Source organism: Rhinopithecus roxellana, chromosome 21 (genome assembly GCF_007565055.1).
Source record: "Rhinopithecus roxellana isolate Shanxi Qingling chromosome 21, ASM756505v1, whole genome shotgun sequence".
NCBI lineage: Eukaryota > Metazoa > Chordata > Mammalia > Primates > Cercopithecidae > Rhinopithecus > Rhinopithecus roxellana.
Window position 1 is genome coordinate 57,008,825 of NC_044569.1, and position 27,864 is coordinate 57,036,688.

General features: G+C 42.9%; 1 protein-coding gene and 1 non-coding gene across 2 annotated transcripts; one reads left to right on the plus strand and one right to left on the minus strand.

Moving 5' to 3' along the window:
- The first annotated feature begins 1,450 nt into the window (after positions 1-1,450).
- Positions 1,451-27,179, plus strand: HAUS1 (HAUS augmin like complex subunit 1). The gene is made up of 9 exons (XM_010386825.2): positions 1,451-1,540; positions 2,286-2,460; positions 16,235-16,370; positions 18,307-18,441; positions 21,192-21,315; positions 21,712-21,777; positions 23,660-23,731; positions 24,296-24,343; positions 26,921-27,179. The coding sequence occupies exons 1-9, from the start codon at positions 1,511-1,513 to the stop codon at positions 26,969-26,971; spliced, it is 837 nt and encodes a 278-aa protein (XP_010385127.1). The 5' UTR covers positions 1,451-1,510; the 3' UTR covers positions 26,972-27,179.
- LOC115895614 lies at positions 20,340-20,446 on the minus strand. The gene has a single exon (XR_004055794.1). It is a non-coding gene; the product is annotated as a U6 spliceosomal RNA (small nuclear RNA).
- Positions 27,180-27,864: the final 685 nt, after the last annotated feature.

Consider the following 27,864-nt stretch of genomic DNA (forward strand, 5'->3'; position numbering starts at 1 on the left):
GAAGCAGGCGGATCACGAGGTTGGGGGTTCAAGACCAGCCTGACCAATATGGTGAAACCCCATCTCTAGTGAAAATACAAAAATTAGCCAGGTGTAGTAACACTTGCCTGTAGTCCCAGCTACTTGGGAGGCTGAGACAGAAGAATCGCTTGAACCCAGAAGGCAGAGATTGCAGTGAGCCGAGATCATGCCACTGCACTCCAGCCTGGGTGACAGAGCGAGACTCCATCTCCAAAAGAAAAAAAAAAAGAAAAAAAGAAAATCATTTTAAATATGCAAATGACTTAGAAGGAAGATATTTGGTGCTAAACCTGATCCACAATTTGATATTAAATCACACTTGACAGAAAGTTGAATATATGATCCTTCCTTTAGCTATCCTCTTTTCCTAGTAACACAGTACACTATAGAAGGTTGCTGATAGCAGTGTGGAGACCGAAACACAACTGGAGCCAGAACATTTCGGTCACCTTCCAACTCTACTACCTAATCTTAATCAAGTCATTTAATCCTTGTGTATATGTTTTATGTAAAAATGGGTAAAATAATACGTGTCCATTTATTTTACAGAGACCCTGTAAAATATGAAACAAAAATATAAAAACATATTAAAAAGTTACCTTGCTATATAAATGTATATGAAGAACCTCTCATGCTGTTTAAATTACAGGGTGATGGAGGGAGGAGAGAAACTTAGGGAAGGCAAGAAATGAACTGAACAATGGCTGAGTAGCAGTGACAGTACCAGCAGATCGACGCCGCTAAAAAACATTTTCCTGGCCGGGCGCGGTGGCTCACGCCTGTAATCCCAGCACTTTGGGAGGCTGAGGCGGGCCGATCGCCTGAGGTCGGGAGTTCGAGACCAGCTTGGCCAGCATGGTGAAACCCCGTCGCTACTAAAAATACAAAAATTAGCCGGGCATGGTGGCACATGCCTGTAATCCCAGCAGCTATTCGGGAAGCTGAGGCAGGAGAATCGCTTGAACCTGGGAGGCAGCGGAGATCGCGCCATTGCACTCCAGCCTGGGCAACACAGAGAGACTCCGTCTCAAAACAAAAAAAAAATTTCCGTAGTTCTTAGGTAGGTTAAGATTGCCACAGCTCATATTACCAAGGTAGAATATAAATTCTAAATGGATGCAATCAATGTGGAAGAAACACAAACATCTTGCTAACCAAGAACCAAACATTTCAAGTACTTTTTTAAACGACAAGTGATTCAAACGAGAAATAAAAATAAAAGAAAGAAAAAACAACCTGGTTCTAGGCTGCTCTGTTTCTCGTAGTGGAGATTATTCCGCGGAAGGCGGGAAGAGCTGGGAAGTGGCAAGGAAGCCAGGCTTGCGATGCCAGAGCCTTGGACCAGCCTTGCACAGGCGCTCAGCGGCCGGCAGCCCTAGGAAAAACCACAACTCCCAGAAATCCCGGACCCGGCGAGAGGCGGGTGCCAACGGCGTGTGGGCGGAGCCTAGGGAGTGAGCGGGGCGCTTCTCCAGCGGGAGCGGCAGCTATGGAGCCACTGGGGGAGAGAGAAACGCAGGTGCTGTGGCGGGAATGGGGATCGGTGGCCTCCCGGAAAACGCGTTTTTGACACCCCCGCGCCGCTGGCGGGTCTCCTGTGCGCGCCACGTCTGCTTTTCTCTCCCGTATTCCACACATCCGTCTTTCAGTGCTGCAGTTACTATCTGCAAGCCCCCCTGTGCTTAGACCCTCCTGAAAAATGCCTTTCCCTTCCTGCCCAGGCCTCCCCTTGTTTGGATCTGGCCTGGGAGAGGCGTTGAGCAGCCCCTGGCAACAGACTCTGGAGTGGGACTTAAGAAGCCAAAGCCACCTTCCGGTTCGCTGCTCACCCCATGCTTCCACATCTGAGCGGCTTCCGCGCCCTGCATCCCAACACTGGGAGCCTCCTGGCGCGGCGGGGCGTCTGGTGATCGAGGGACAGTTGCTTTTTTCAGGCTATGCACGGTCTAATAATGCTTTCTCACTGTTCTATTAAGCTTTAAAGTTTTTCAAGCGGGGCAAATTGTTAGCCTGTACTGCTTTTGTAGATTTGGGAAAGAATGGATTGTTCTCTGGTAATTTTTAGTCTTATTCGTTGTGTACTTGGTCACTTTTTGTTTTACTGATATCTAGTATCTCCCTAAAGACAAGTGAGGTTGTGAAGTAAGCCTCCAAAATAGTCACAGAAAGCATTTAGTTTGCTTTTGATCACTTCTTTGTCATAATCTCATCGAGCCATTACAGTAAACAAGGCTTATAATATTTGTCTTTCTTTTAATGGTTAGGTTGCTGCGTGGTTAAAAAAAATATTTGGAGATCATCCCATTCCACAGTATGAAGTGAACCCACGGACCACAGAGATTTTACATCACCTCTCAGAACGCAACAGGGTCCGGGACAGGGATGTCTGCCTGGTGGTAGAGGACTTGAAGCAGAAAGCAAGTGAATACGAATCAGAAGGTGAGATTAAGTCCAGAGTTTTGAACAAGAATAAATAGAAGTAACCAAATTTTATAACTCTAAAGTATACAGGATTAATTTACTGTAGACTACTTGTTTTGCTCCTTTATTTTTCCCGGATTTTTCATCCACTGTGTTAAAGTAGTAACTTTCTTTTTTATTATTGTTTTATGTTATATATATATATATATATATTTTTGTGTGTGTTGGGGGGGTACAATCTTGCTCTGTCACCCAGGCTGGAGTGCAGTGGCGTGATCTCAGCTTAATGCAGCCTCCACCTCTTGGGTTCAAGTGATTCTTGTGCCTCAGCCTCCCAAGTAGCTGGGACTACAGGCCTGCACCATCACGCCCAGCTAATTTTTGTATTTTAGTAGAGACACGGTTTCACTATATTGGCCAGGCTGTTCTTGAACTCCTGACCTCAGGTAATCTGCCTACCTCAGCCTCCCAAAGTGGTGGGACTACAGGCATGAGCCACCCTGCCCAGCCAGTAGTAATTCTCTAAACAATAAATATTATTATACTAAATACCTTATTGGTACTCCGATAGAAAAATAGTAAGCCTTAAAAGAGTCTAAACTTGTTAGCCTGACACATAAGATGCCTTGTGGTGTTTTACTTACCTATCTGTTTGGTCCGTTTCCGGTCTCCGTGATTTAGTCATATGAACCTATCAGGACACCTGAGGAGGTGGCCATGAAATATGAGACTTGGACAAAATTACCCTATGACTACGTATCAGGAGATTGCATTCGAATTTTCTGCTGGGTGTATACAGTTTGAAAAAGTGCATTCAAGACGCCTATTGTTTTTATAATACAAACCACAAAAGTAAAGATTGACGAAAATCTTTTTAGATACGAGAATATACCAAAGAGAGAGGAAGTGAGGCCTGCATCTGCCCTATATTTAACCAGATGTATGGTATTTGTTACATATGATATTTTAAATATAGTGCAGTTTATATTTGATTCTATTGCATATGTGCATTTTTCCAGTTTCCTTTTAAAAATCAATATACAGCAGGACCAGGTACAGTGGCTCACACCTGTAATCTCAGCACTTTGGGAGGCCAGGGTGGGCGGATCACTTGAGGCCAGGAGTTTGAGAGCAGCCTGCCAAGATGGTAAAACCCCGTCTCTACTAAAAATACAAAAATTATCCAGGTGTGTGGATAATTTTTGTGTGCTTGTAATCCCAGCTCCTTGGGATGCTGAGGTGGGAGAAATGCTTGAACCCGGGAGGTGGAGGCTGAAGTGAGTAGATATCACACCACTGCACTCCAGTCTGGGCAACAGAGTGAGACTCTGTCTCATAACAAGCAAACAAACAAACAATTAATTAAAAATTAACATATGGCAAAATTGACTTTTTGTTTTTGTGTACCATTTTAATACACTTAGAGTGTAGAACCACTCCCACAACCTGAAATCACACACACAATCAGGATGCAGAACAGTTCTATCACCCCAAAAACCTCCCCTGTGCCACTCCTTTATAGCTATATTCTCCCATATATGTGCTTTTAAAATTGTCTTATTTTTAAATGATTTTATTTTTATAATTATTAAAATACAGTACAGAGAAAGGGACTTGGAGCCCAGAAAAATCTCATTTTATAAGAGCTTTCTTTTTTGTCTATCATATACTGTAACCAAAAATCTAAGCATTTCAAAGTAAAATTATTTATGTCTGTCCTTAAATACCTTTCAGGGTGATACATATTAAATAACAAATGTTCTAACTAATGTAAGCAAAATTTTAACACAGTTTTTTCTGTTTAGGTATCTAGAAAAGCATTGCCACCATTGATATCTGATAACTCTATGCATCATTACTTCTCTTTTCTAAGTTTTTCCTTCTTTTATACAGTGAAAGTGTTGAGCAGAAAATGAAACATATGTGGAACTTTATAACAAGTGTACATTCATGTGTATTGGTAAAGAGTGTCAGTTTCTTCTGTTTGCAATTCTAAAAACTGAGTAGTAATGCTATATATAGCTCTCTGGACTTGAATGACCTTTGAGTTAAAAATAATCCAAATCATTTCTTAGGTGCAGTTTTTATTTCTGCAAAGCACAGTTCTTTACAGCACATGAGATTGGAACATTTTGGAAATATTTGCAGGAATTGGGAAGGGACATAAAACTTTTAGATGAAGTTTTTTGTTGTTGTTTTTGTTTTTTATAGTGGAGAGACAGAGTCTTCCTATTTTGCTCAGGTTGGTCTTGAACTACTGGGGTTTAAGTGATCCTCCTACTTCAGCCTACCAAGTAGCTGGGATTATAGGTGCACACCACGTGCCTGGCTGTATGAAGATTTTTAATCATGAGGAATACAGATGAAACTATTGAAACTATTTATTCTTCATGCCACCGATTTGTCAGTTGAGGAGGCAAATGAGAAGAAATTGCCTTGGCTAAAACCTCCAATATGGTGTTGGACAGAATTGGCAAGTGCTGTGTCGCTCTGTCACCCAGGCTGGAGTGCAGTGGCGCAATCTCCACTCACTGCAACCTGCACCGCCCGGGTTCGTTTGATTTTCCTGCCTCAGCCTCCCAAGTAGCTGGAATTACAGGCAGGCGCCCAGCACACCTGGCTAATTTTTTTATTTTTGATAGAGGCGGGGTATCATCATATTGACCAGGCTGGTCTCAAACTCCTGACCTCAAATGATCCACCCACCTTGGCCTCCCAAAGTGCGGGGATTACAAGCAAGGAAATTTACTTCTATTCCTAGTTTGTTGAGTACATTTATCAAGAAAGGGTATTGGATTTTGTCATTTGCTTTTTTTGTGTCTTTTGACATGATCATGTGATTTTTGTTTTTTATTCTCTTGATGTGATGTATTACATTAATTAACTTTCAGACATTGAACCAACATTTATCCCTAGGAAAAATCTCAATTGCTCCTGGTATAATATATATATTTTTTAATTTCTTTTTTTTTTTTTTTTTTTCTGATGGAATCTTGCTCTGTCACACCCAGGCTGGAGTGCAGTGGCACGATCTCAGTTCACTGCAACCTCTGTCTCCTGGGTTCAAGCAATTCTCCTGCCTCAGCTTCCCAGAGTAGCTGGGATTACAGGCACCCACTACCACGCCCGGCTAATTTTTGTATTTTTAGCAGAGATGGCGTTTTGCCTTGTTGGTCAAGCTGGTCTTGAATTCCTGACCTCAGGTGATCCACCCTTCTTGGCCTCCCAAAGTGTTAAGATTACAAGCGTGAGCCACCATGCCCGGCCAGTTTTCTTTTCTTATAATGTCTTTATCTGGTTTTGGTATCAGGATAATACCAGTCTGATGGAAACAGTTGGGAATTACTTTTTTTTCCTGTTTTTTGGAAGAGTTGGTGAAAAATTGGTGTTAATTTTTCTTTAAATTATTTGGTAGAATTCAGTGGTGAAGTCATCTAGACCCGGACTTTTCTTTGTGAGAAGGTTTTTTGTTACTAGTTCAATCTGTTCACTTGTTGTAGGCCTATTCAAATGATCTGTTCTTGAGTCAGTTTGGTTCATTTCATCTAAGTTTCCTAAGTTGTTGATATACAATTGTTTTTAGTATTTCTTTATAATTCTTTTTAGAAAATAGGTTGGTAGGACTGTCCTCGCTCTCATTTCTGATTTGTCTTCTCTCTTCTTAGACAATTTATTTATTTATTTATTTTTTGAGACAGAGTCTCGCTCTGTCGCCCAGCTGGAGTGCAGTGGTGCAATCTCGGCTCACTGCAACCTCTGCCTCCTGGGTTCAAGTGATTCTTCTGCCTCAGCTTCCCAAGTAGCTGGGATTACAGTTGTGTGCCACCATGCCCGGCTAATTTTTGTATTTTTTTCAGTAGTGTTGGGGTTTATCCGTGTTATTCAGGCTGGTCTAGAACTCTTGACCTCGTGATCCGCCTGCCTCAGCCTCCCAAAGTGCTGGGATTAAAGGCGTTAGCCACCACTCCTGGCCTTATTTATTTATTTATTTTTGAGACAGGGTCTCACTCTGTCTCCCAGTCTGGAGTGCAGCGGCGCCATCACGTGAGCCTTAACTTCTAGGACTCAGGGGTTTTCCTGCCTCAGCCACACCCCACACTCCTCATGCCCGGACCCCCTTCCCACCCCATCTCGTGAGCTTAAGCAGTCCACTCATTTCTGCCCCACAGAGTGCTGGGATTACAGACTTGAGCCACTGCCAGGCCTCTCCATTTTGTTGATTTTTCTAAAGAGCCAGCTTTTAGTTTCACTTTTTTTCCCTATTGTTTTTCTATTCTCTATACTATTAATTTCCACTCTATTTTTTTTCTTTCCTTTTTTTTTTTTTTTGGAGACAGAGTCTCACTCCGTCACCCAGGCTGGAATGCAGTGGCATGATCTCATCTCACTGCAACCTCTGCCTCCCAGGTTCAAGCAATTTTCCTGCCTCAGCCCCGTGAGTAGCTGGGATTCAGGCGCAGGCCACCATAGCCAGCGAATTTTTGTATTTTTACTAGAGACAGTGTTTCACCATGTTGCTCAGGCTGGTCTTAAACTTCTGACCCTGCCTCAGCCTCCCAAAGTGCTATGATTTATAGGTGTGAGCAACCACTCCTGGCCCACTCTGATTTTTAGTATTTCGTTACTTCGGCTTGCTTTAGGTTTAGTCTGCTCTTCTTTTTTCAGTGTCTTAAAATGGAAAGTTAGGCTATTGATTTGAGATCTTTCTTCTTTGTTAAAATAGGAATTTACAAGTATAAATTTCCCTCCACATGCCGTTTGCAATGTATTTCATAAGTTTTGTTGCATTGTATCTTTATTTTCATTCTTTTCAAAGTATTTTCTAATGTGTTTGAGTTAATCTTTACCTGTTGGTTATTAGGAGTGTGTTGTTTAATTCGACTTTGTATTAGTCCGTTCTCACATTGCTATAACGAACTACCTGAGACTAGGTATAAAGAAAAGAAGTTTGGGCCGGGCGCGGTGGCTCAAGCCTGTAATCCCAGCACTTTGGGAGGCCGAGACGGGCGGATCACAAGGTCAGGAGATCGAGACCATCCTGGCTAACACGGTGAAACCCCGTCTCTACTAAAAATACAAAAACTAGCCGGGCGAGGTGGCGGGCGCCTGGTCCCAGCTGCACGGGAGGCTGAGGCAGGAGAATGGCGTAAACCCGGGAGGCGGAGCTTGCAGTGAGCTGAGATCCGGCCACTGCACTCCAGTCCGGGTGACAGAGCGAGACTCCGCCTCAAAAAAAAAAAAAAAAAGAAAAGAGGTTTAATTGACTCACAGTTCCACATGGCTGAGGAGGCCTCAGGAAAGTTACAATCATGGTTGAAGGCGAAGGGGAAGCAAGGCACGTCTTACTCACTATGCCAGAGCAGGAGAGAGAGAGAGAGCGCAAAGCTGGAAGTGCCACACTTTTAAACCATCAGATCCGGTGAGAACTCACTATCACGAGAACAGTAAGGGGGGCGTCCGCCCCCATGATCCGGGCACCTCCCACCAGTCCCCTCCCCAACACACGGGGAGTATGATTCAACATGAGATTTAGGTGGGGACATGGAGCCAAACTATATATTTGTGAGTTTCCTAAATTTCTTTCTGTTATTGATTTCTAATTTCATTTCATTTTGACCAAAGAATACCTTGCATTATTTTGATCCTTTTAAATGTATTGACATTTGTTTTATGGCCCAGCATAAAGCTATTCTTTCCTGAAGAATGTTCCATATGCCCTTGAGAAGTATGTATATTCTCTCATTGGGTGGAGTATTCTTTTTCTTTTCTTTTTTTTTTTTTTTTTTTTTCCGAGACAGAGTCATGCTCTGTCGCCCAGGCTGGAGTGCAGTGGCGTGATCTCGGCTCACTGCAACCTCCGCCTCTCAGGTTCAAGCAATTCTCCTGAGTCAGCCTCCCAAATAGCTAGGATTACAGGCACATGCCACCATGCTCAGGTAATTTGTGTGTTCCTAGTACAGACAGGGTTTCAGCATGTTGGCCAGGCTGGTCTCGAACTCCTGACCTCATGATCCGCCCACCTCGGCCTCCCAAAGTGCGGGGAGTGAGCCACCACGCCCTGCCTCAGTTGCTTTTTTAAACAGTTAAGAGAAGAAAGTAGAAAAAATATGCATGTATGTTCTCTTTATAATTCCATAGTTACCATTACTTATAGTCTTTGTTTTTTCATATGCATTCAGATTACTATTTGAGGCTACTTGATTTCAGCCTACAAAACTTCCCTTAGTTCTTGTACGTTGAGTCTGCTAGCAACAGATTCTCTCAGTTTTTTTCTATCTAGCAGACTTTATTTTGTCCTTTTTTTTTTTTTTTTTTTTTTTGACGCAGAGCCTTGCTCTGTCACCCAGGCTGGTGTGCAGTGGCATGATCATAGCTCACTGCAGCCTCAAATTCCTGGGCTCAAGTGATCCCCCTGCCTTAGCCTCCCAAGTAGATAGGACTACAGGTGTGAATCACCATGCCCAGCTTATTTTTCTAATTTTTTTTTTTTAGATGGAGTTTTGCTCTTGTTGCCCAGACTTGAGTGCAGTGGAACAATCTCAGCTCACTGCAACCTCTGCCTCCTGGGTTCCAGTGATTCTTTTGCCTCAGCTTCCCAGTAGCTGGGATTATAGGCATGAGCCACCACACCTGGCTAATTTTGTATTTTTAGTAGAGGCAGGGTTTCATGAGGTTGGCCAGGCTGGTCTTGAACTCTTAACCTCATGTGATCCACCTATCTGACCTCTCAAAGTGTGGGATTACAGGCATGAGTCACCAACCTGGCCTTTAAAATTTTTTTGTAGAGGTGGGATCTTGCTATTTTGCCTAGGCTGTGCCTTCATTTTTTTTTTTTTTTTTTTTGAGAGGGAGTCTCGCTCAGTCGCCCGGGCTGGAGTGCAGTGGCTGGATCTCAGCTCACTGCAAGCTCCGCCTCTCGGGTTTACGCCATTCTCCTGCCTCAGCCGCCCAAGTAGCTGGGACTACAGGTGCCCGCCACCTCGCCCAGCTAGTTTTTTTGTATTTTTTAGTAGAGACGGGGTTTCACCGTGTTAGCCAGGATGGTCTCGATCTCCTGACCTCGTGATCCGCCCGTCTCAGCCTCCCAAAGTGCTGGGATTACAGGCTTGAGCCACCGCGCCCGGCCTGTGCCTTCATTTTTTAAAGGTAGTTTTGCTAGGTATAGGATTCTTGGTTGAAGATTTTTTTCTGTTTGAGCACTTTGAATGTGTTATTTCACTGTCTTCTGGCCTACATTATTTCACCAAGAAGTCAGCTATTAATCTTGCTGGGGTTTCTTTGTAAGTAACAGGTAGTTTTTCTCTTGCTGCTTTCAACATTTTCTTTCTTTTTTTTTTTTTTTTTTGAGACGAAGTCGCCCAGGGTGGAGTGCAGTGATGCATTCTCAGCTCACTGCAACTTCCACCTTCTGGGTTCAAGCGATTCTCCTGCCTCAGCCTCCTGGGTAGCTGGGACTACAGGTGCCCGCCACCTCGCCCGGCTAGTTTTTTGTATTTTTTAGTAGAGACGGGGTTTCACCGTATTAGCCAGGATGGTCTCGATCTCCTGATCTATCCAACTCGGCCTCCCAAAATGGGATTACACGCATGAACCAATGCACTCGGCCTCAAGATTTTCTTTTACTTCAGCATTTTTTACTTTGATATGTCTGTTTGTAGTTCTCTTTACATTTATTTTACTTGCATTTGTTGAGCTTCCTGAATGTGTATATTATTGCAGACCATGGTAAATTTTCAGCATTGTTTCTTGTTATATTATTAATGTTATTATTTTTGAGACAGAGTCTCACTCTGTTGCCCAGGCTGGAGTGCAGGAGCGTGATCTCGGCTCACTGCCACCTCTGCCTCTGCCTCCCCAGCTCAAGCAATTCTGTCTCAGCCTCCTGAGTAGCTGGGATTATAGGCATCTGTCACCACACCTGGCTAATTTTTGTATTTTTATTAGAGACCGGTTTTTGCCATGTTGGACAGGCTGGTTTTGAACTCCTGGCCTCAGGGGATCCTCCCACCTCAGCTTCCCAAAGTGCTAGGATTACAGGTGTGAGCCACAGGGCCCGGCCTAATTTTTGTATTTTTAATAGAGATAGGGTTTCATCATGTTGGCCAGGCTGATCTTGAACGCCTGACCTCAAGTGATCTGCCTGCCTCGGCCTCCCAAAGTGCTGGGATTACAGGCATGAACCACTGCACCTTGCCTTTCATTTTCCTTTATTCTTTTTTCTCTGTTCTTTGGCTTCCATATTTTTATTTATTTATTTTTTCCTTTGAGACAGGGTCTCACTCTTGTTGCCCAGGCTACAGCAGTGGCACAATCTCAGCTCACTGCAGCCTTCACCTTCTGGGTTTAAGTGATTCTCGCGCTGCAGTCTCCCAAGTAGCTGGGACTACAGGCGTGCACCACTATGCCTGGTTAAGTTTTGTATTTTTAGTAAAGATGGGGTTTCACCATGTTGCCCAGGCTGGTCTCAAACTCCTGACCTTGAGTGATCTGCCTGCCTCGGCCTCCCAAAGTGCTGGGATTAGAGGCGTGAGCCACCATGCCCAGCCCACAATATCTTTTGATCTATCTTCAAGTTCACTTATTCTTTCTTCTGCCACTGCAAATCTAGTGTTAATTCTCTCTAATGAATTTTTCAGTTCAGTTATTTCACTCTAGAATTCTCATTTAGTTCTTTTCTTACAATTTCTTTCTCTTCATTGATGTTCTTTATTTGATGCAACATTTTCGTCTTACCTCATGTTCCTTCTTTAATTGGTTTCCTTTAATTCTGTGAACATGCTTATTATGGATATTTGAAGTTTTTCCTGATAAAGCCAACATCTGGTCATTCTCACAGGCAGCTTGTGCTGCTTGCTTTTTTCCATTACAGTTCCTTTCTTGTTCTTTGCATTCCTTGTTTTCTTTTTTTTGTTTTTTTTTTTTGAGACAGAGTCTCACTCTATTGCCCAGGCTGGAGTGCAGTGGCGCAATCTGGGCTCACTGCAAGCTCCGCCTCCCGGGTTCATGCCATTCTCCTGCCTCAGCTTCTCGTGTAGCTGGGACTACAGGTGCCCGCCACCATGCCCAGCTAATTTTTGGTATTTTTAATAGAGATGGGGTTTCACCGTGTTAACCAGAATGGTCTTGATCTCCTGACCTTGTGATCCGCCTGCCTCGGCCTCCCAAAGTGCTGGGATTACACGCGTGAGCCACGGCGCCCGGCCACATTCCTCTTTTTTGTTGTTGTTGTTGTTCTTGGAAACTGGACATTTCAGACAACGTATTGTATCCTTGCTGGGTACTAATCTTACTTCCTCCTGTTATTGTTATTTACTTACCTGTCTGCTGGCTGGACTATTTTAGTGAAGTCTGTTTATCCCCTACAGTGTTAAACAGTGTTAAACTCCTGATGTTGCTCCTCAGGGAGACACATACTTGAGTATCCCCAAGGTCACTCTGAGTTGACAGTGTTTGGGTCACGCTGACTTCCTCTCTTTCACTGAGCACACCTAACTGTAAAATTCCACTAATTGACAGCTGTTGTTTTCCACAAGGCCCTGGGCATACACTGCTCTACAAGTAATTCCAATCAAATTCTAGCTCCCTTAGAGGAGTAGTTTCTGGGGTCAGTTAGATATTTGTTTTATCTTCTGGATGGCTCCTCGTAGATGTCTTACTCACTGGTTCTCCCCTGCAAACTAACTGCCCTGCAGTTTAGCTTGTATCTTGAGTCTGCTCCCAATTCCTTTGACCACAACTTCTACTCTTTTTGAGATTGCCGTTAGGCTTGAACCTCTCCAAGCTCTGTTGCAAATGTAGTCAGTTCCTTTGGGAAGAGATGGGGAGCCATCTGTTTTATGACTTGCTTTTCCCCCGAGGCAAAATCGCTGAGCCCAGGCTCTAGAGTTGGAGTTGGGGCTGAGTAGGGAAAATGTCAAGTTTCTCACTGAGTGATATGCCAGCTATAGGAACTGCTTGGTAGAGAGGGAGTGCGGCAGCCTTAGGTCTTCTTGGCTTGCCTCTCCTGGTGTGGAACCACCACCTCACTAGCCAGAGCAAGGGCCACTGGGACTCCAGTATTCTCAGCTTGCCTTACTCCAGGAGCTTCCATTCCAAGAGCAGTGGCTGGACAGACACCTCTCGACCACATCCCCCTGGGACTTGGATGCAGTAGCAGATAGCTAGTGGCAGGATAAAAAACACTAAAGTCTTGCTTCTCCCAGGAAGAAAGCCTTCTAGCTGGGAGCTGGGAGCAAAGAAAACCCTGTGTTGACTGTAGCAGTCTGGAGTGAAGTCTCTGCCTCAGTGAGCTGAAAGGGAGGAGGGAGGGAGGAGTCTTGGTTCAAATACCACAAATTCTCAGTGTCCTCACTGAGTTTTTTATAGATTTTATTGAATAGTTGTTTCTTCATTTGCTGTTTACCCTTAGGACCATTTTTAGAGGCTTTAAAAATGGTTGGGTTTGTTTTCTTTCTTATAATTTTCACCAGTTTCACTGAAGAGCAGGTCAGCCCAACTCCTGCACTACTATGCTGCAAGTTGATCTCCTGATCAACTGATTTTTGACAAGGGTGTAACAAGACAATTCAACTGAGGAAACAATAGCGTTTTCAACAAAAGGGGCAACTGGATATCCACATGCTCGAGAATGAAGTTGGACTCGAACTCACACGAAATAGAAGAATTATCTCAAAATGAATAAAAAGCCTAAAAAGGCCAGGTGCGGTGTAATCCCAGCACTTTGGGAGGCCGAGGCGGGTGGATCACCTGAGGTTAGGAGTTTGAGACCAGCTTGGCCAACGGGGCGAAACCCTGTCTCTACTAAAAATGCTACAGTTAGCCAGGCATGGTGGCATGTGCCTGTAGTCCCAGCTACTTGGGAGGCTGAGGTGGGAGGATTGCTTGAGCCCGGGAAGCAGAGGTTGCAATGAGCCAATATCGTGCCACTACACTCCAGCTCGAGTGATAGAGTGACACCCTACCTCAAAAAAAAAAAAATGCCTAAAAAATGTAAGAGCTAAACCTAAAATGCATAGAAGGCAACAAAGGTATATACCCTTGTAACCTTGGATTTGGCATTGGTTTCTTGGATATGATACCAAAAGCACAAGCAACAAAAGAAAAAGTACTTAAATTAGACATCATCAAAATGTAAAACTTTTGTTCTCAAAGGACACCATCAAGAATATGAAGACAGGCCGGGCGTCATGGCTCACACCTATAATCTCAGCACTTTGGGAGGCTGAGGCAGGTGGATCACCTGAGTCCCGAGTTCAAGACCAGCCTGGCCAACATGGTGAAACTCTGTCTCTACTAAAAATACAAAAATTAGCCGGGCGCGGTGGCTCAAGCCTGTAATCCCAGCACTTTGGGAGGCCGAGACGGGTGGATCACGAGGGCAGGAGATCGAGACCATCCTGGCTAACACCGTGAAACCCCGTCTCTACTAAAAAATACAAAAAACTAGCCGGGCGAGGTGGCGGGCGCCTATAGTCCCAGCTACTCGGGAGGCTTGAGGCAGGAGAATGGCATAAACCTGGGAGGCAGAGCTTGCAGTGAGCTGAGATCCGGCCACTGCACTCCAGCCTGGGTGATAGAGCGAGACTCCGTCTCAAAAAAAAAAAAAAAAAACAAAAATTAGCTGAGTGTGGTGACACGCACCTGTAATCTCATCTATTTGGGAGGCTGAGGCATGAGAATCACTTGAACCTGGGAGGCAGAGGTTGCAGTGAGCCGAGATTGTGCCACTGCACTCCAGCCTGAGCAACAGAGCGAGACTGTCTCAAAAAAAAAAAAAAAGAATATGAAAAGAGACAGTCCTCAGAATGGGAGAAAATATTTATAAATATATCTGATATGTAACTTGTATCTACAACATGTAAAGAACTCTTACAACTCAATAATAAAGGCTGGGCACAGTGGCTCACACTTGTAATCCCACCACTTTGGGAGGCTGAGGCGGACAGACTGCTTAAGCCCAGGCGTTTGAGGTCAGCCTAGGCAACATGCCGAAACCACATCTCTAAAAAAATCACCAAAATTAGCCAGGCATGGTGGTGGACACCTGTAGTCTCAGCTACTTGGGAGGCTGAGGTGGGAGGTTCACTTGAGCCCAAGAGGTGGAGGTTGCAATGAGCCAAGATTGTGCCACTGTACTCCAGCCTGGGTGACAGAGTGAGACCCTGTCTCAAAAACAACAACAACAACAACAACGAAGAAAACCTCAATAATAAAAAGAGCCCAATTTTAAAATGGGCAAGGGGTATACGTAGACATTTCTCCTACGAAGATACACAAATAGTCACAAAGCCCAGCATCATTAGTCATCAGAGAAATTCAAATCAAAACCACAGTGCTAGGCTGGACATAGTGGCTCACGCCTGTAATCCCAACACTTTGGGAGGCCAAGGCAGGCAGATCGCTTGAGTCCAGGAGTTCGAGACCAGTCTGGGCAACATGGCAAAACACCATCTCTACAAAAAAATACAAAAATTAGCCAGGCATAGTGGTCCACAGCTAACTGGGAGGCCGAGGTGGGAGGATCATCTGAGATCGTGCCACTGTTCTCCATCCTGGATGACAGAGGGAGACCCTGTCTCAAGAAAATAAACAAATACCACAGTGCTACTTCATACTCACTAGGATGGCTATAATCAAAAAGACAGATATTACAACTGTTGGAGAAGATGTGGAAAATTGGAGCCTTCATCACTTCTAGTGGGAATATAAAATCATCCAATCACTTTGGAAAACAATCTGACTGTTCCTAAAATGTTTAAACATAGAGTTAACATATGACCAGCAATTCCATTTATACCCAAGAGAAATGAAAACGTGTTCATATCAAAACCTGACATGTACTGAATGAGTGTTTTTAGCAGCATTTATAATAGCCAAAATGTGGAAACAACCCAAATGTCCATCAATGGTTAAGTGGATAAATAAAATGTGATATGTCCATATAATGGAATATTATACAGCCATAAACAGGAATGAAGTACTGGTACATGCTGTGGCATGGATGAACCTTGAAACTATTGTGAAAGAAACTAGTCACAGAGGACCACACATCTTATGATGCCATTCATATGAAATGTCCCAAATAGGCAAATGAATAAAGACAGGAAGTAGTTGCTAGGGTTTCATGGGTTGGGAGATTAGAAAGTGATGACTAAACGGGGCTGGGCATGGTAACTCACACCTGTAATCCTAGCACTTTGGGAGGCCAAGGCTGGCGGATCACCTGAGATCAGCCTGGGCAACCTAGCAAGATCTGGTCTCTAGAAGAAAAAATAAACCAGGGGCGGTGGCTCACACTTGTAATCCAAGCACTTTGGGAGGCTGAGGTGGGCAGATCACAAGGTCAGGAGTTCAAGACCAGCCTGGCCAACACAGTGAAACCCTGTCTCTACTAAAACTACAAAAAACATTAGCTGGGCGTGGTGTTGCGCACCTGTAATCCCAGCTACTCAGGAGGCTGAGGCAGGAGAATCACTTGAACCCAGGAGACGGAGATGGCAGTGAGCTGAGATCGCACCACTGCACTCCAGCCTAGGTGGCAGCGAGACTCCATTTCAAAAAGAAAAAAGAAATAAAGTGATGACTAAGGGATGTAGAGTTTCTTTTTGGAGTGATGAAAATGTTTTTAAGAATAAGTCGTACCGATGGGCATACAACTCTGAATACACTAAAAGCCACTGAATTACATACCTTAGGTGGGTGGCTTATATGGTATGTGAAGTATGTCTTGATAAAGCTGTTAAAAATGTTTTAAAAAGCAAACAGTCACCATGGAACTCTTTCATGTTTTTAGCCAAGTATCTTCAAGACCTTCTCATGGAGAGTGTGAATTTTTCCCCTGCCAACCTCTCTAGCACTGGTTCCAGGTATCTGAATGCTTTGGTTGACAGTTCGGTGGCCCTTGAAACAAAGGATACCTCACTAGCTAGGTAATTCTTGCTTCAGTTTTAATTTCCGCAATCATATCTGCTATAAGGTCTTAAAGACTTTTTGTTCTCAGCAGTAATTCTATATGAAAAATTGGCAGTAAATACAAAGCGCTGAATTTAGTTACTTCATGTCTTTGCCAGTAAGTATAATTAATTTGGATAAACTTGGTATTGGTTACTTTTTAGTGTTTTCTTCTTCCAGGATTAGTTTTATGAAGGGTGGTTCTCATGTATATTTGGAAAGGAGTTACTATCACATTGTTTCCTGTGTATAATAAGAAAGATAGTATGCTAAATGATTTGGTTGAGCATAGTAAATTTTGGTTATGTCTACCTTTTTGTTGAGTAGGTAAGGAATTTTCATTCTTTTTAACAGGCATTTTACTTATATAATAACATGATTCTTCCAACAACCTTTAGAGGAAACTGAGGGTCAGGAGGTGTGGGTTAAATAATTTCTCCGAGCTACTAAATGGCAGAGCTGAGATTTAAAACCAGTCTTGTAAAGTTCATATGACTATCACTTTTGGCCATATCTTAGCTAGGACTACTAATATTTTGTTTTTGTTTTTGTTTTTGAGACAGTCTTGTTCTGTCGCCCAGGCTGGAGTGCAGTGGCGTGATCTGGGCTCACTACAACCTCCACCTCCCGGGGTAAAGCGATTCTCCTACCTCAGCCTCCCGAATACGTGGGATTACAGGCGCTTGCCACCATGCCTGGCTAATTTTTTTGTATTTTTAGTAGAGATGGGGTTTTACCATGCTGGCCAGGCTGGTCTCAAACTCCTGACCTTGTGATCTACCCACCTCTGCCTCCCAAAATGCTGGGATTACAGGCATGAGCCACTGTGCCCGGTAGGACTATGAATATTAATATAACCTATAATCAAAGAACAACGCAGCAGAACAGCTTACCTGTCAACTTAAAGGCAATTTGTATATAAACTCAAAGAGTAGTGTTTTAGGTATAAGAACATGCCTACTGTATGGCAGCAGAAATCTAGACTTGAACTAAGTAAGTTCAGCAGATAACAAATACCAGTTGTATGTTAGTTGCATAAGCATTGGGGAAGCAAGGATGAATCATATAATTTCTTGCCTTTTTTTTTTTTTTACAAATACAGTGTGTTTTAGAATTTTATTATTATTATTATTATTATTATTTTGAGACGGAGTCTCGCTCTGTCGCCCGGGCTGGAGTGCAGTGGCCGGATCTCAGCTCACTGCAAGCTCCGCCTCCCGGGTTTTACGCCATTCTCCTGCCTCAGCCTCCGGAGTAGCTGGGACTACAGGCGCCCGCCACCTCGCCCGGCTAGTTTTTTGTATTTTTTTAGTAGAGACGGGGTTTCACTGTGTTAGCCAGGATGGTCTCGATCTCCTGACCTCGTGATCCGCCCGTCTCGGCCTCCCAAAGTGCTGGGATTACAGGCTTGAGCCACCGCGCCCGGCCTAGAATTTTTTAAACTTTTTCTTATACTTACATACTATCATACAACTTAAAGTCACATTATGTTTTGTGCCTTCTTACTATAGCTCTGGTATAACACTGGGGAAGCAAGATGAATACGATAGTAACTGCCTTCAAGAACAGTCTCTGCTTACAGTCAAATAAGGGAGATGGAAATGTAACTATAACATAGTGTGACAGTTGTAACAGTAAAAGTATGTATAAGGTACAGCTGGGTAGCACAGAGAAGGCAGTAGTTAATGCCAGGATGACAGTGATGCTCATCTGAGTTTTGAAGGAACAAATGGAACTTTGCCAAATGAAGAAGGGCATTCCAGGCAATGGGAATAGTGTGTAAAAAAACGCATAAAGGTATGAACAGCATGGTTATATAAAAATCTACATAGCAGTAAAGTCATTTTTAGCAATAAGGAGTAATTATAATTATTGCCCATTAAGCCTATGTATATGACCAGATTCTTCTTTTAGTTTTATCCCTGCAGTGAATGATTTGACCTCTAATCTCTTTCGTACCAAATCAAAAAGTGAAGAAATCAAGATTGAACTGGAAAAACTTGAAAAAAATCTAACTGCAACGTTAGTATTAGAAAAATGTCTACAAGAGTAAGTAATTGAGTTCTAAGTGGTGACAATTTATAAATAAGGGAGTAATAGGACATTGTCAAATTTAGTTTTGGTAGTAGGTGTGATTTTAAAAACATTAGGAAATAGGGTCCATAAAACACTTTTTTAAGTAGAATGATTAGTGAAGCTGGAGATCGTTGGATATGACTTTTTCAGCTTTTTCTTTTTTTTGATATGGAGTCTCACTCTGTCACCCAGGCTGGAGTACAATGGCGCGATCTCAGCTCACCGCAACCTCCACCTCCAAGGTTCAAGTGATTCTCCTGCCTCAGCCTCCCAAGGAACTGGGACTACAGGCATGAGCCATCACGCCCAGCTAATTTTGTATTTTTTGTATTTTTAGTAGAGACGGGGTTTCTCCATGTTGGTCAGGCTGGTCTCGAACTCCCAACCTCAGGTGATCCACCCACTTCGGCCTCCCAAAGTACTGGGATTACAGGCGTAAGCCATTGCGCCCAGCCTGACTTTCTCAGCTTTTATTCATACAATTTCTTACCTTGTTTTTTTTCTTTTCTTTTCTTTTTTTTTGAGATGGAGTCGCGCTGTAACATCCAGGCTAGAGTGGTGCAATGGTGCAATCTCAGCTCACTGCAACCTCCACTTCCCAGGTTTAAGCGATTCTTCTGCCTCAGCCTCCCCAGTAGCTGGGAGCACAGATGCGCACCACCACACCCAGCTGATTTTTGTGTTTTTAGTAGAGACAGGGTTCATCATATTGGCCAGGCTGGTCTCGAACTGCTGACCTCAAGTGGTCCACCTGCCTTGGTTTCCCAAAATGCTGGGATTACAGGCATGAGCCACCATGCCCAGCCTCTTGCCTTTTTTTTTTTTTAAATAAATAATGTGGGGTTTAGAATTTTCAAACTGTATGTGATTTTTTTTTTTTTTTTTTTTTTTTTTTTTTTTTTTTTTTTTTTTGAGACGGAGTCTGGCTCTGTCTCCCAGGCTGGAGTGCAGTGGCCGGATCTCAGCTCACTGCAAGCTCCGCCTCCCGGGTTTACGCCATTCTCCTGCCTCAGCCTCCGAGTAGCTGGGACCACAGGCGCCCGCCACCTCGCCCGGCTAGTCTTTTGTATTTTTAGTAGAGACGGGGTTTCACCGTGTTAGCCAGGATGGTCTCGATCTCCTGACCTCGTGATCCGCCCGTCTCAGCCTCCCAAAGTGCTGGGATTACAGGCTTGAGCCACCGCGCCCGGCGTGATTTTTTTTTATACTTATAAACTACCATACAACTTAAAGTCACATTATGTTTTGTTGTGCATTCTTGCTATAGCTGTGGTATCCCTCTTATGATACTTTAGGCCTTTTTCACGTCCTTTTTGCCCCAGAAATTAGGGCCTATAGATCAGGGGTATGTGTATATATGCACAAGTAATTTGGCGGTATGTAAATTTATTCAACAAATACTGACTACATAGGTGCAAGGCACTGTCTTGTCACATTTATCTTTATTTATTTATTTGTTTGTTTTTTTGAGACAGAGTTTCTCTCTTGTCACCCAGGCTAGAGTGCAGTGGCGTGATCTCAGCTCACTGCAGCCTCTGCTTTCCAGGTTCGAGTGTTTCTCCTGCCTCAGCCTTTCAAGTAGCTGGGATTACAGGCACCTGCCACCACACCCAGCTAATTTTTTTGTATCTTTAGCAGAGATGGTGTTTCACCATGTTGGCCAGGCTGGTCTCGAACTTCATGTCACATTTAGTAAAGAGGTTTTTAGGACCTCCTATTTCAAATTGACTTCAGGATATGTTAAATTATTATTATTTTTATTTAAACAAAATTCACAGTTTATTTAGGTTGAAATAAACTATACAAAATTGACTTTCTTTGCCAAAAATAACAGCAATGTTTTCCATATTATTTCTAGATAAGCTACAAAACAAAATATGGAACGCTTCACAAATTTGCACATCTTCCTTGCGCAGAGGCCATTCTAATTTTCTCTGTATCGTTCTAATTTTAATATATGAGCTGCCGAAGTGAGCACCAATTTTTTTTTTTGAGTGGCTGATTTACTTTCTTCAAGAATAATTGGCTGACATTAATTGTAAAATTGTTGTAAACCTGGGCAGCATAGTGAGACCGTCTCTACAAAAAAATTATTTATTTTATTATTTTTTTAAATTTGAGATGGAGCGTTACTCTATCGTCCAAGCTGGAGTGCAGTGGTATAATCTCAGCTCATTGCAACCTCCACCTCCCAGGTTCAAGTGATTTTCCTGCCTCAGCCTCCCCAGTAGCCAGGATTATAGGCGCATGCCACCATGTCTGGCTAATTTTTGTATTTTTAGTAAAAACAGGGTTTCACCATGTTGGCCAGGCTGGTCTCGAACTCCTGACTCCAGGTCTGCCCACCTTGGTCTCCCAAAGTGCTGGGATTATAGATGTAAGCCACTGTGGCTGGCCGTCTACAAAAATTTTAAAAATTAGCCAGGTATAGTGGCATGTGTCTGTAGCCCTAGCTATATGGGAGACTGAGGTGGGAGGATCACTTGAGCCAAGGAGCTTGAGGCTGCAGTGATCACACCACTGCATTCAAGCCTGAGTGACAGACCAAGACCTCATCTCTTAAAACAAAAAAAAAGCCCAGAGTGCAATATGGAGGGAAAGATGACCTGGTTACCAACTCTTGGCCAAGCCAGCATTGAATCCAAAAGTAGTAGAGTTTCTATTGTACAATACTTTTACTGAGGAGAAGAAGAAGAAAATGTTTTTAATTTTGCTTTTTAAAGGGATGTCAAGAAAGCAGAGTTGCATCTGTCTATAGAAAGGGCCAAAGTTGATAATCGTCGTCAGAACGTGGACTTTCTAAAAGCAAAGTCAGAGGAATTCAGATTTGGAATCAAGGCTGCAGAGGTTTGTATGAAGGACTGAATATAGTTAGCTCTCTTCATCCTTATTTTTTACCATCACCCTCACAGCTAGGCATTATTATTCCCTTTTTACAGATGAGAGGACTACGGAGAAGTTGGTAACTTGCCTAAGATTACATAGCCAGCATAGTAAGCAGATCTAGATTCAAATTCAGGCATTCAGGCTCTGAAACTCAGGCCTTACACATTGTACCCATCTTGTCACAAATGCATGAGTGTGGAAAGGATTCACATGTAAGGTACAAATGCTTAGATACATGTACAGTTTTTCATTTATACTTTGTAGCTCCTCTTTTACCGTGTTATGTGTTAAAAATATTTGATGGTGGTCACTTTTGAAATAATTTTTTAACTGAACTCCTTTTTTTGGTAATTGTAGGAGCAACTTTCAGCCAGAGGCATGGATGCTTCTCTGTCTCATCAGTCCCTAGTGGTACTATCGGAGGTGAGCTTATTTTAACTTAATTTTACTTTCTTTAAAATTTTACTCCACGATCTGCTTTTTCATTTGTTTATTTTTATTTGGCTTTTATTCACTGTGGACCTGATTTCTTTTCCTTTACCTTTGTACTCTATATTCACTGGTATTTATATCTTTTATTCCATGTTTAGCTGTATATGCCCTCACATTTCCATGGTTTCCTTTTTATTATAAGTTAGAAACTCTGCTGGAGTCGCTTATGTATTATGCATATATTTATTAGACAAATTTATTAAAGGACCATAAGCTAATCATCTGGGTGCTCCCCTTTCTTCTCTTTCAGTAGACAGTAAAATGCAGGTCTCCAAACTCCTGTAGTTAGCAAATGCAATTCTGGGATTTTAGGTTATATAAAGGTTTTACCTGTTTTGGTGGGAAGAGAGAGAAATAGCGGGTTTTGTTTTGTTTTATTATTCTTAACTTTTTCATACTTCGTTCTTGGAATCTAGTGTTGACAATTCATAAATATGTATTTGGGACTCTAGTTCTTCCTTTACATTTTTTTCCCTTGTTTTAATAAATAGAGATGGGGGTCTTGCTATGTTGCCCAAACTGGTCTCAAACTCCTTGGCTCAAGTGATCCTCCCACCTTGGCCTCCCAAAGTGCTGGGGTTAGAAGTGTGAGCCACCACACCCAGCCTCCTTTAGGTTTTGATTCCTCTTAATCACATTCTTTTGTGATTATCTTAGACAGCATACTTCAATCCTATTAATAAATGGGAGTAAAGACCAGGCATGGTGGCTCACACCTGTAATCCTAGTACTTTGGGAGGCACAGGCAGGAAGATTACTTAAGCCCAAGAGTTTGAGACCAGCCTGGGCAACACATCAAGACTCTAGCTCTACAAAAAGTTAAAACAATTAGGCCAGACGCAGTGGCTCATTCCTGTAATCCCAGCACTTTGGGAGGCCAAGGCGGGCAAATAACATGAGGTTGGGAGTTTGAGACCAGCCTGGCCAAAATGGCAAAACCTTATCTCTACTAAAAATACTAAAATCAGCTGTGCGTGGTGGGACATACCTGTAATCCCAGCTACTCAGGAGGCTGAGACAGGAGAAAGAATCGCTTGAACCCGGGAGGCAGAGGTTGCAGTGACCCGAGATCGTGCCACTGCACTCCAGCCTGAGTGACAGAGCAAGACTCCATCTCAAAAAAAAAAAGGGCTGGGCATGGTGGCTCATGCCTGTAATCTTAGCATTTTGGGAGGCCGAGGTGGGTGGATCACAAGGTCAGGAGAACAAGACCATCCTGGCTAACACGGTGAAACCCCATCTCTACTAAAAATACAAAAAATTAGCTGGGGTGGTGGCACGTGCCTGTAGTCCTAGCTACTTGAGAGGCTGAGGCAGGAGAATTGCTTGAACCCAGGAGGCAGAGGTTGCAGTGAGCCGAGATTGCGCCACCTCACTCCAGCCTGGGCGACAGCAAGACTCCATCTCAAAAAAAAAAAAAAAAAAAAAAATTAGCCAGGCATGGTGGTGCATGCCTGTGTTCCCAGCTACCTGGGAGGCTGAGGCAGGAAGGTTGGTTGAGCCCAGGCGTTTGAGGCTACCGTAAGCCGTGATTGTACCACTGCACTCCAGCCTGGGCAACACAGAGAGATTCCGTCTCAAATAATAATAATAATAATTAAATAAGAATATCACTTTCCTATTTTAAGCATCTAACAGGTGCTGTTTCCATTTGGAGTGAGTTTGTGTATTTATCTTAGAAGCTCTTTATTTGATAACATTATTTAAAATATACTAATGTTAATGCTTTGTTGTGTTTTATTTCAGAAATGGGCAGTATTAGTTGCATTGTGAATGTTTCTGTTACTCTGTGACTGTGTTCTTTTACCCCCAGAAACTGGCAAGATTAAAGCAACAGACTATACCTTTGAAGAAAAAATTGGAATCCTATTTAGACTTAATGCCGGTAATAATTTTCATGTATTAAAAAAAAATTGTTTCCTCCAACCTTCCCTAAGGGTACTATATGACCATGAAAATAGTGTGTTTAGGCCAGGTGTGGTGGCTCCCGCCTGTAATCCCAGCACTTTTGGAGGCTGAGGCAGGCTGATCACCTGAGGTCAGGAGTTCGAGACCAGCCTGACCAACACGGTGAAACCCCGTCTCTACTAAAAATACAAAAATTAGCCGGGCATGGTGGTGGGCATCTATAATCGGAGCTACTGAGGAGGCTGAGGCAGGATAATCTCTTGAACCCGTGAGACAGAGGCTGCAGTGAGCCAAGATTGCGCCATTGCACTCCAGCCTGAGCAACAGAGTGAGACTCCGTCTCAAAAAAAAAAAGAAAGAAAGACAATAATGTGTCAATTTTTAAGGGTTTAAAGTCAGTGGTCAATTTCAGTGTTATATGTACGTTAGGTCTTCCCTCTGGGAGGCTTTTTGCCTTTTGAAAAGGATTGTGGCATTATTTTTCTCCTTGAGTCTGAATTGAGGCAATATAACCTTTCCTTGTTTTATTTTTTTTTTAAAGAATCCATCTCTTGCTCAAGTGAAAATTGAAGAAGCAAAGCGTGAATTAGTAAGTAGTTCCTGTAATTTTTTCAGATTTTTTAAAAAATAAAATAAATGCTAATATAGCTCAAGTCCTCTTCATCCTTCTTTCCTTTCTCCTTAGCAGTAAGCAGTCCTAAAGTTACTGTGTATCATTCTCCTGAAGCTTTTTTTTTTTTTTTTTTTTTTTTTGAGACGGAGTCTTGCTCTGTCGCCTGGGCTGGAGTGCAGTGGCCGGATCTCAGCTCACTGCAAGCTCTGCCCGCGAGTTTACGCCATTCTCCTGCCTCAGCCTCCGGAGTAGCTGGGACTACAGGCGCCCACCACCTCGCCCGGCTAGTTTTTTTTTTTATTTTTAGTAGAGACGGGGTTTCACCGTGTTAGCCAGGATGGTCTCAATCTCCTGACCTCGTGATCCGCCCGTCTCAGCCTCCCAAAGTGCTGGGATTACAGGCTTGAGCCACCGCGCCCGGCCTCTCCTGAAGCTTTTAATACTTTTTTGGTTGTGTATGTGTGTATATATTTTTTCCATTAAAAAACACATAGTAACTGGGCACGGTGGCTCACATCTGTAATCTCAGCACTTTGGGAGGCTGAGGCGGGTAGATCACCAGAGGTCAGGAGTTCAAGACCAGCCTGGCCAACATGGGGAAACCCTGTCTCTACTAAAAATACAGAAATAAGCTGGGCGTGGTGATGTGTGCCTGTAATCCCAGCTATTCGGGAGGCTGAGGCAGGAGAATCGCTCGAACCTGGGAGGTGGAGGTTGCAGTGAACCAAGATCGCGCCACTGCACTCAGCCTGGGGGACAGAGCAAGACTTCGTCTCAAAAACAAACAAACAAAACACATAGTAGTATTTTAGCCTTTTAAAATTTTGTGTAGATTTCCCTAGTAGAAAAAGGGGGATATATTGAGACATACAGAATAGTCTAGGCAAAAAGAATTTGCAAAGTCATATAAGCTGAAAAATGGAGGACTTATTCAAGCTGTAGCAAGTGATAAGTTCCAGCTGCTTAGAAGCATGAAATGTAAGATAGAGTTGGAAAAAGTTCATTGGTTTATGATGTAGAGGGCCTTAGTATGTAAAGAGTGCTGAACTTAGAGGATGTAGAGACCATGGAAAGCTGCTGTGTGTTTCCTTGTTTTTTAAACTCAAGAGAAATATGATCAAAGCTATGCTTTTTATTTTTTTTTTTTTTGAGAAAGAGTCTTGCTCTATCTTCCAGACTAGAGTGCAGTGATGTTAGCTCACTGCAACCTCCGTCTCACAGATTCAAGCAATTCTCATGCCTCAGCCTCCCGAGTAGCTGGGATTACAGGTGCATACCACCATGCCCGGCTAATTTTTGTATTTTTATTTATTTTATTTTATTTTTTTTTGAGATGGAGTCTTGCTCTGTTGCCCAGGCTGGAGTACAATGGCATGATCTCAGATCACTGCAACCTCCACCTCCCAGGTTCAAACGATTCTCTTGTCTCAGCCTCCTGAATAGCTGGAACTACAGGTACCTGCCACCACGCCCGGCTAATTTTTGTATTTTTAGTAGAGATGGGGTTTCGCCACATCAGCTAGACTGGTCTCGAACTCTTGACTTCAGGTGATCCACCCACCTTGGCCTCCCAAAGTGGTGGGATTACAGGCGTGAGCTACCGCATTTGGCCAAATTTCTGTATTTTTAGTAGAGATGGGGTTTCACCATGTTGGCCAAGCTAGTCTCCAACTCCTGACCTCAAGTGATCCACCAGCTTTGGCCTTCCAAAGTGCTGGCATTATAGGCGTGAGCCACCATGCCTGGCCAAAACTATGCTTTTTGATCAGGCTAGTGCGTTAGGAAGATTATTCTGTAGCCAGTGTTTAGGGTAGATTGGGGGAGGGAGAAAGAACATTGCAGAAACCAATTTGCCTATATGGGCCAGAGAAGAAGTAAAGAGGACAGTGGCAATGAAAATGGAAAAGAGGCTGGGCGCAGTGGCTCACACCTGTAATCCCAGCACTTTGGGAGGCCAAGGTGGGTGGATCACAAGGTCAAGAGTTCAAGACCAACCAGGCCAAGATGGTGAAACCCCATCTCTACTAAAAATACAAAAAAATTAGCCAGGCGTAGTGTTGAGCGCCTGTAATCTCAGCTACTCAGGAGGCTGAGGCAGAGAATTGCTTGAACCCAGGAGGCAGAGGTTGCAGAGTGAGCCGAGATCGTCCCACTGCACTCCAGCCTGGGTAACAGAGTGACACTGCGTCTCAAAAAAAAAAAGCGGAAAAGAAGTGATGTGAGTGACATTGTGGAAGCATATTGTTTTAGTAGCAAAGGCCAGAAAAATTTATTCATGTGTCATTACAGATTTCTCTCTCTAAAGGTTTTTTTTTCCCTTCCCTTCACATGTTTCTTAGAATCACTTAGGACTCTGAGTGCTTTTGCAGTGGAAGAGAAGGGAGATGTAAAAGCAAGGAAATGTCTAAAAACATATTAGATATTCATAATGGTATTTTTAAAATTTTTTGTTTTAATGTTTCCTTTTTTGCTTCCCTTATTTTAAATAACATTAAATAAAAGTTAGAGCATTTGTTTTATGTCCTTATTTATGGTATGTCTTTCTTCCTGTAGGATAGCATTGAAGCTGAACTTACAAGAAGAGTAGACATGATGGAACTGTGACAAGAGCCAAATAAACATCCTTTTCCCTAGCAAAGTAAATCAAATAGGACTTTACAGAGTTCTTTTTCCTCTTGGCATTTCTTAATAACAAAATTTTGTGTATTCTTAGATTACAGAATGTCATATTTGATAGAATATGGTTTCTTACTGTGTATTGCCTTTTTGTGCCCAAATACATAGTTTTCATATTAAAAAGCCTTTTCTCTTACTTCGTTTCTATGTGGTTGGTGGTTAAGAATCCTTCAGTAGCTCTACAAGGCAAACGTTACAACAGTTGTGCATGTGTTCATTAGGTCAGCTAAAGTGAAAAGGAAAGGTTCCACAGCTCCCCAGTATGTTTCTCCCACGCTCTTCTTTCTCCAGGGGTTTGCTTTCATTCTTTTTGATCAGCTCTCTGCCTGCCTCCAAATGTTAATATATGCAGGAATTTAGTTTATGAAAAAGATGACCTTTTAAATCAGTAGTAGAAAGATGGATAATTCAACACTTGGCATTAGGTCCATACTTCACACCTTATGTCAGGATAATCCAAAGAATCAAATATTTAAATATAAAAAATTTTAAAATAAAGGTACTAGAAGAAATTGAAGGGAAGTTTTAATGTTTTGACCTCTTTTTAAGAGACAGGCTCTTGCTATATTGCTCAGGCTGGCCTCAAAATCCTGGACTCAAGCAATCCTCCCGCCTCAGCCTGTTGAGTACCTGACACCACAGGTATGTGCCCCTGCACCCAGCCTAATGTTTGATTTTTAAATAATTGTGAGTCAGAAATGTATGACCAGAACTCAAGTGCCATAAATAAGTGCTTAAAATATTTAAATGTTTTGTTTTAAGACAGAGTCTTGTTCTGTCTCCCAGGCTGGAGTGCAATGGTATGATCTTGGCTCACCGCA

Bases quoted from the DNA above. Each gene is read 5' to 3' on its own strand.
- HAUS1 (XM_010386825.2), top strand. From the start codon at position 1,511: ATGGAGCCACTGGGGGAGAGAGAAACGCAG. The intron at 16,371-18,306 runs GTAATTCTTGCT...TTCTTCTTTTAG, and splicing joins AAGGATACCTCACTAGCTAG to TTTTATCCCTGCAGTGAATG. The intron at 21,778-23,659 runs GTGAGCTTATTT...TTTTACCCCCAG, and splicing joins CCCTAGTGGTACTATCGGAG to AAACTGGCAAGATTAAAGCA.